The sequence below is a fragment of the Salvelinus fontinalis genome, chromosome 10 (assembly GCF_029448725.1).
Source record: "Salvelinus fontinalis isolate EN_2023a chromosome 10, ASM2944872v1, whole genome shotgun sequence".
Lineage (NCBI taxonomy): Eukaryota > Metazoa > Chordata > Actinopteri > Salmoniformes > Salmonidae > Salvelinus > Salvelinus fontinalis.
Genome location: NC_074674.1, coordinates 46,133,862 through 46,142,811, shown reverse-complemented (window position 1 = coordinate 46,142,811; position 8,950 = coordinate 46,133,862). Strand labels below are relative to the sequence as shown.

Here is an 8,950-nt window from a genome sequence, read left to right as displayed (position 1 = left end):
AACTAATGCCTTCCATGCGTGGAACAGATCCACAACGGTTTCTCCTGAGCCCTGAAGACGCAGGTTGAGCACGTTGAGGTGACCTGTTATGTCAGTGAGAAACATCCGTTTTACAAGCCAATCATTCTCAAGCTCTGGGTAGTTTTGGCCCTTTTCAGACAGAAAGGCTATAACCGTATCCAAACACTCCACGGACTGTTCCAGAACCTTCCTTCAACTTAACACACATAACACTGCAGTGAAAAGGCAAGTCTTTGTTCCATCTCTTCCAGCAGTGACTGAAACTGTCTGTGTGTCAAAGATGAACGAACAAGGAAATTCACAATTTTATTTACAGTAGCATCACGGTACCATTTTAACCACAGTAGCATCACGGTACCATTTTAACCACAGTAGCATCGCGGTACCATTTTAACCACAGTAGCATCACGGTACCATTTTAACCACAGTAGCCATCACGGTACCATTTTAACCACAGTAGCATCACGCTACCTAAATTTGAATTTTAAATATTGGAACACAGATTCTCTTGGTGAATGATACCCTGACATTTAACCACGGGGTGGCCAATCGTATCTTCTTCAATCAGCTTTGCAAATCCTTTGTTTCCCCATCATAGCCGGGGCACCATCAGTTGTAATAGTGAATATGTTTTTAATATCGACACCTCTCTCAAGGCTTTTGCTACATCTTCCCCTTTAGTAGTACCATGCAGGTAGGTAGGAATGCACCGATATGACATGTTTGGCCTACACTGATTCCCGACATTTCCTTGCCAAAAAAAACCCTGATTCCGATAGCCGATATTAAACATTTTAGTGGTCTTTTAAGCATTCTGGTACAGTTAAGTAGTTAACACACACACACATGGACGCAGCAGTCTAAGGCACTGCATCTCAGTGCAATAGGCGTCACTACAGTTCCTGGTTTGAATCCAGGCTGTATCACATCCGGCCGTGATTGGGAGTCCCAAAGGGTGGAGCACAATTGGCCCAGCGCCATCATTTGTGATTAAGAATTTGTTTCTTAACTGACTTGCCTAGTTAAAATACATTTTATTTCTTTATTTTATTTGTCTTTTGAGATGATTGTGTCTTTTGTTAGGCAACCGATCAAATAAAGCCTGTGAATTACAGAGAAAAGCCTCCTTGATATATTCCGACAACAGTTTTACAACAGAGAGAGCGAACGGCCCTTCAGTAAAACTGATACATATTCCTTTGACAGTAAATTAACGGACATCTGCATCATTTCTTTTCTGATGATGTTACACCCCTGAAAAAGGGGAGAAATAATCACCAGAGTGATACGGTAATGTTTACTCATAGAGAACTTTTAGTGCAATGAGAAAAGACCGCGGTTTCTCCAGAAACTTGAGTGGAGACCAGAGCAATCGATCTCAGGCTCATAGATTAAGAGCATTTAGTAGATCACAGATTAAAACTTTTACCCACGACAAAATAAAATAAGCAACATAACGTTTACACATTCCTCTCACAATTCGTACCCTTTGTATGCTTGACTGTTTTTAACACAATTATATGAATGTTATCAATCTCTATCAACTAATACTGAATGCATGATCTTCTTAACCTTAGATGTATGAAGAACCTCACATACTATGAACTTAGTAATACTTTAATGTATAACAGGCTATTAGTATTTCCTTTAACCTGTCACACTGACACTTTGCGCCCTGAACTTTTTTTAAATAACAAAAGAAAGCTTGCTAGCTGCTTGCCATGTGAAAACCAGCTACAGGTTGCAACCTGGTGTTGGAGCAAAAACCTACAGGAGGGTTTCTCTCCAGGAACAGGGTTGGAGTTAACCTACAGGAGGGTTTCTCTCCAGGAACAGGGTTGGAGTTAAAACCTACATGAGGGTATCTCTCCAGGAACAGGGTTGGAGTTAAAACCTACAGGAGGGTATCTCTCCAGGAACAGGGTTTGAGTTAAAACCTACAGGAGGGTTTCTCTCCAGGAACAGGGTTGGAGTTAAAACCTACAGGAGGGTATCTATCCAGGAACAGGGTTGGAGTTAAAACCTACAGGAGGGTCTCTCTCCAGGAACAGGGTTGGAGTTAAAACCTACAGGAGGATCTCTCTCCAGGAACAGGGTTGGTGTTAAAACCTACAGGAGGGTATCTATCCAGGAACAGGGTTGGTGTTAAAACCTACAGGAGGGTCTCTCTCCAGGAACAGGGTTGGAGTTAAAACCTACAGGAGGGTCTCTCTCCAGGAACAGGGTTGGAGTTAAACCCTACAGGAGGGTCTCTCTCCAGGAACAGGGTTGGAGTTAAAACCTACAGTAGGGTCTCTCTCCAGGAACAGGGTTGGAGTTAAAACCTACAGGAGGGTATCTATCCAGGAACAGGGTTGGTGTTAAAACCTACAGGAGGGTCTCTCTCCAGGAACAGGGTTGGAGTTAAAACCTACAGGATGGTATCTCTCCAGGAACAGGGTTGGAGTTAAAACCTACAGGAGGGTCTCTCTCCAGGAACAGGGTTGGAGTTAAAACCTACAGGATGGTATCTCTCCAGGAACAGGGTTGGAGTTAAAACCTACAGGAGGGTATCTCTCCAGGAACAGGGTTGGAGATAAAACCTACAGGAGGGTTTCTCTCCAGGAACAGGGTTGGAGTTAATTAATATTACAGTACTATTAATACTGTTATAATAGTACATTTTCTATTATTACTGTTATGATATTACAGTGCTGTTTTGCTACTGCTGTAGAAAGTGATTACAGTGCTAAAGTATATCATTATTATCATCATTATCATTATTATTATTTCTGCTACGTCTTTATTGTCATTAAACTGGCCCGCTGGGCGCTAGCCCTCACCTCAGTGTATCTGTGTGTGAATGTATTATCTGCTGATACCTTGGACAATCCGACCCCAGTGTATCTGTGTGTGATACCTTGGACAATCCGGCCCCAGTGTATCTGTGTGTGATGGTATTGTCTGCTGATACCTTGGACAATCCGACCCCAGTGTATCTGTGTGTGATACCTTGGACAATCCGGCCCCAGTGTATCTGTGTGTGATGGTATTGTCTGCTGATACCTTGGACAATCCGACCCCAGTGTATCTGTGTGTGATACCTTGGACAATCCGACCCCAGTGTATCTGTGTGTGATACCTTGGACAATCCGGCCCCAGTGTATCTGTGTGTGATACCTTGGACAATCCGACCCCAGTGTATCTGTGTGTGATACCTTGGACAATCCGGCCCCAGTGTATCTGTGTGTGATGGTATTGTCTGCTGATACCTTGGACAATCCGACCCCAGTGTATCTGTGTGTGATACCTTGGACAATCCGGCCCCAGTGTATCTGTGTGTGATACCTTGGACAATCCGACCCCAGTGTATCTGTGTGTGATACCTTGGACAATCCGGCCCCAGTGTATCTGTGTGTGATACCTTGGACAATCCGGCCCCAGTGTATCTGTGTGTGATACCTTGGACAATCCGACCCCAGTGTATCTGTGTGTGATACCTTGGACAATCCGGCCCCAGTGTATCTGTGTGTGATACCTTGGACAATCCGACCCCAGTGTATCTGTGTGTGATACCTTGGACAATCCGACCCCAGTGTATCTGTGTGTGATGGTATTGTCTGCTGATACCTTGGACAATCTGACCCCAGTGTATCTGTGTGTGATGGTATTGTCTGCTGATACCTTGGACAATCCGACCCCAGTGTATCTGTGTGTGATGGTATTGTCTGCTGATACCTTGGACAATCCGACCCCAGTGTATCTGTGTGTGATACCTTGGACAATCCGACCCCAGTGTATCTGTGTGTGATACCTTGGACAATCCGGCCCCAGTGTATCTGTGTGTGATGGTATTGTCTGCTGATACCTTGGACAATCCGACCCCAGTGTATCTGTGTGTGATACCTTGGACAATCCGACCCCAGTGTATCTGTGTGTGATACCTTGGACAATCCGGCCCCAGTGTATCTGTGTGTGATGGTATTGTCTGCTGATACCTTGGACAATCCGACCCCAGTGTATCTGTGTGTGATACCTTGGACAATCCGACCCCAGTGTATCTGTGTGTGATACCTTGGACAATCCGACCCCAGTGTGTCTGTGTGATGGTATTGTCTGCTGATACCTTGGACAATCCGACCCCAGTGTATCTGTGTGATGGTATTGTCTGCTGATACCTTGGACAATCCGACCCCAGTGTATCTGTGTGATGGTATTGTCTGCTGATACCTTGGACAATCCGTTGTAATCACACAGGTCCCGTGTGGCTCAGTTGCTAGAACATGCCGGTTGTAGGCCAGGGTTGTGGGTTCAATTTCCAAGGGGGACCAGTATTATAAAGTATGCTCTCACTACTATAAGTTGCTCTGGATAAGAGCATAGTAAATGGTCTGCCTAGTATGGAATGGTCTGCCTATCCATGTGAGAGACGCAGACTCGGTCTCGACCATTAAGTCTTTACTGAAGACTCATCTCTTCAGTAGGTCCTATGATTGAGTGTAGTCTGTCCCAGGGGTGTGAAGGTGAACGAAAAGGCACCGGAGCGACGAACCGCCCTTGCTGTCTCTGCCTGGCCGGTTCCCCTCTCCACTGGGATTCTCTGCCTGTAACCCTATTACAAGGGCTGAGTCACTGGCTTACTGGTGCTCTTCCATACCGTCCCTGGGAGGGGTGAGTCACTGATGGGATCTTCCTTTCCGGGTTGGCCCCCCCTTGGGTTCGTGCCGTGGGGGAGATCTTCGTGGGCTATACTCGGACTCAGTAAGTTGGTGGTTGAAGATATCCCTCTAGTGGTGTAGGGGCTGTGCTTTGGCAAAGTGGGTGGGGTTATATCCTGCCTGTTTGGCCCTGGGTATCGCCGGACGGGGCCACAGTGTCTCCCGACCCCTCCTGTTTATGCTGCAGTAGTTTATGTGTCGGGGGGCTAGGGTCAGTCTGTTATATCCGGAGGATTTCTCCTGTCTTATCCAGTGTCCTATGTGAATTAAGTATGCACCCTCTAATTCTCTCTCTTCCTCTTCCTCTCCCTCCCCTTCCGGGAGGACCTTAGCCCTGAGCCATGCCTCAGGACTACCTGGTCTGATGACTCCTTGCTGTCCCCAGTCCACCTGATCGTGCTGCTGCTCCAGTTTCTACTGTTCTGCCTGCGGCACGTGAACCCTGACCTGTTCATCGAACGTGCTACCTTGACCCGGACCTGCTTTTTTTTGACGATCTACTGTACCTGCTGTCTCTAACTCCGAATGATCAGCTATGAAAAGCCAACTGATATTTACTCCTGAGGTGCTGATCTGTTGCACCCTCGACAACCACTGTGATTATTTTTTTTTGACCCTGCTGGTCATCTATGAACATTTGAACATCTTGGCCATGTTCTGTTATAATCACCCGGCACAGCCAGAAGAGGACTGGCCACCCCTCATAGCCTGGTTCCTCTCTAGGTTTCTTCCTAGGTTTTGGCCTTTCTAGGGAGTTTTTCCTAGTCACTGTGCTTCTACACCTGCATTGCTTGCTGTTTGGGGTTTTAGGCTGGGTTTCTGTACAGCACTTTGAGATATCAGCTGATGTAAGAAGGGCTATATAAATACATTTGATTGATTGAGTAAATTGTAAAACATTTCAACTAAATCATTATTATGTATTCTGTCTCCATGACACTAGCTGCATGCTTTCTCTGTTCATTCACAACAACGTCTCGTTAATTAGAGAGGATCTGTAGAGGAAGTTAACACATCACGGTGTTGTTCAATAATAGTGACGTCCTCACTACAAATACTGCCGTTTGAAACATGGAAAATACCAAACGTAACCATGCAAACGAAATAGGTTTTACTCTGGCTTCCATATTCCACTGATGAGACAATAGCGACGTTGTGTGGACACAGGAAGTACAACTATGCAAACACATCCAGGCTTTATAATCAAGCGACGAATCACCGGTTGGTTTAACTAGACTGGGATTGAGTCGTCATGCCTTTGTCGTCTCCACGCTGTTTCAATGGACGCTTTCGACTTGTTTCGTAAACTCGGAGCCGGAGCGAAATTTGATTTCAAGAGGTTTGGAAAAGATGCCGAACGATTTAAGGTAATGAGGATGTTGTCCAATATTAATATATTCATGTTCAGCGAGTAGTATTTGAACGCTGCAAAGAGTTGACCGTATAGCCAGCTAGTTAGCTAGCTAATGGCTAGTTAGCTTGTGTATGTCCATGCATGCCTCGATCTGTAGTGATGCAGTTTAGCTAAGTTAGCTAGTTTCAGGTTTAGAATGAATACATCTCAAACTCATTGTTTCGTTTATTCTCATAAATAGATGTCCCGGATATCATATATGCAATGTATTGTTTCTCTGCGGTCTAAAGCACCCGGGTAACTTTCGATTGTTTTGGCTAGCTAACATTATTCTGAGAGTTTGTAGTGAGATGTATCAGGACATATATCACGTTAGGATTTAGCGGTCTGGGGGTTATTGCTAGTAGCTGTCTTCATAGTGTACTCTTGGCATTAACAATAGTTGTATTCGTGGTACGTGTGTGCGTTCTAGGTGGTCAGGTCCCAAGAGAAAGATGTATCTGACCACTATGGGATCGACTTCTTCGGAACCGGAGGAACCCACGGCAACAAGGAGCAGAGAGCGGCGGAGAAGCAAGAAGAGGAGGGAGAGGTAGATGCTGTTGCAGGGAAAAGGAAACTACAGGATGAGGAGAAGACTGCAAAGAAGAAAAAGAAAGATACTCAGGCTGAAGGTAGTATTTGGAGGCGTGTGTTCTAGTGCAGTGAAAAAGTATTTGCCCTTTCTGATTCTCTATTTTTTTTTATACTGAATGTTATCAGATCTTCAACCAAAACCTACTATTAGATAAAGAGAACCCGTGTTTACAAATTGCAAAAAAAGAGTGTACTTATGCAATTAACAAAGTTATGTAACACCCAATTCACCTGTGTGAAAAAGTATTTGTCCACTTACACTCAATAACTGGTTGTGCCACCTTTAACTGCAATGACTCCAACCAAACACTTCCTGTAGTTGATCAGTCCACCTTTAACTGTAATCACTCCAACCAAACACTTCCTGTAGTTGTTGATCAGTCCACCTTTAGATGCAATGACTCCAACCAAACGCTTCCTGTAGTTGTTGATCAGTCCACCTTTAACTGTAATCACTCCAACCAAACACTTCCTGTAGTTGTTGATCAGTCCACCTTTAACTGTAATGACTCCCATCAAACACTTCCTGTAGTTGTTGATCAGTCCACCTTTAGCTGTAATGACTCCAACCAAACACTTCCTGTAGTTGTTGATCAGTCCACCTTTAGCTGTAATGACTCCAACCAAACACTTCCTGTAGTTGTTGATCAGTCCACCTTTAGCTGTAATGACTCCAACCAAACGCTTCCTGTAGTTGTTGATCAGTCCACCTTTAGCTGTAATGACTCCAACCAAACACTTCCTGTAGTTGTTGATCAGTCCACCTTTAGCTGTAATCACTCCAACCAAACACTTCCTGTAGTTGTTGATCAGTCCACCTTTAGCTGTAATGACTCCCACCAAACACTTCCTGTAGTTGATCAGTCCACCTTTAGCTGTAATGACTCCAACCAAACACTTCCTGTAGTTGTTGATCAGTCCACCTTTAGCTGTAATGACTCCAACCAAACACTTCCTGTAGTTGTTGATCAGTCCACCTTTAGCTGTAATTACTCCAACCAAACACTTCCTGTAGTTGTTGATCAGTCCACCTTTAGCTGTAATGACTCCAACCAAACACTTCCTGTAGTTGTTGATCAGTCCACCTTTAGCTGTAATGACTCCAACCAAACACTTCCTGTAGTTGTTGATCAGTCCACCTTTAGCTGTAATGACTCCAACCAAACACTTCCTGTAGTTGTTGATCAGTCCACCTTTAGCTGTAATGACTCCAACCAAACACTTCCTGTAGTTGTTGATCAGTCCACCTTTAGCTGTAATGACTCCAACCAAACACTTCCTGTAGTTGTTGATCAGTCCACCTTTAGCTGTAATGACTCCAACCAAACACTTCCTGTAGTTATTGATCAGTCCACCTTTAGCTGTAATGACTCCAACCAAACGCTTCCTGTAGTTGTTGATCAGTCCACCTTTAGCTGTAATGACTCCAACCAAACACTTCCTGTAGTTGTTGATCAGTCCACCTTTAGCTGTAATGACTCCAACCAAACACTTCCTGTAGTTGTTGATCAGTCCACCTTTAGCTGTAATGACTCCAACCAAACACTTCCTGTAGTTGTTGATCAGTCCACCTTTAACTGTAATCACTCCAACCAAACACTTCCTGTAGTTGTTGATCAGTCCACCTTTAGCTGTAATGACTCCCACCAAACACTTCCTGTAGTTGATCAGTCCACCTTTAGCTGTAATGACTCCAACCAAACACTTCCTGTAGTTGTTGATCAGTCCACCTTTAGCTGTAATGACTCCAACCAAACACTTCCTGTAGTTGTTGATCAGTCCACCTTTAGCTGTAATGACTCCAACCAAAAACTTCCTGTAGTTGTTGATCAGTCCACCTTTAGCTGTAATGACTCCAACCAAAAACTTCCTGTAGTTGTTGATCAGTCCACCTTTAGCTGTAATGACTCCCACCAAACACTTCCTGTAGTTGATCAGTCTCTCACATCGCTGTGGAGGAATTTTGTCCCACTCTTGAGTGCAGAAATGCTTTAACTCTGTGACATTTTGTGGGTTTTCAAGCATGAAATGCTCATTTCAAGTCCTGCAACATCTCAATAGGGATCAGGTCTGGACTTTGACTGGGCCATTCCAACACTTTAAATGTGTTGCTTTTTAGCCATTTTCATGTCGACTTGATTGTGTGTTTTGGATCATTGCCTTGCTGCACTTCAGCTTCAGCTCACAGACAGATGGCCTGACATTGTCCTGTAGAACTCTCTGATACGGAGCAGAATTCATG

The 8,950-nt window shown here is 44.5% G+C and overlaps 1 protein-coding gene across 1 annotated transcript in view; it reads left to right on the top strand.

Moving 5' to 3' along the window:
* Positions 1–5,657: 5,657 nt before the first annotated feature.
* The window catches only part of ddx52 (DEAD (Asp-Glu-Ala-Asp) box polypeptide 52), a 120,457-nt gene continuing 117,164 nt past the window's right edge, over positions 5,658–8,950 (top strand). Inside the window, exons 1-2 of the mRNA XM_055936891.1 lie at positions 5,658–6,085; positions 6,545–6,746. Coding sequence (XP_055792866.1) covers positions 5,999–6,085; positions 6,545–6,746 — 289 coding nt within the window. The 5' untranslated portion in view covers positions 5,658–5,998. The remainder of the gene's footprint in view (positions 6,086–6,544; positions 6,747–8,950) is intronic.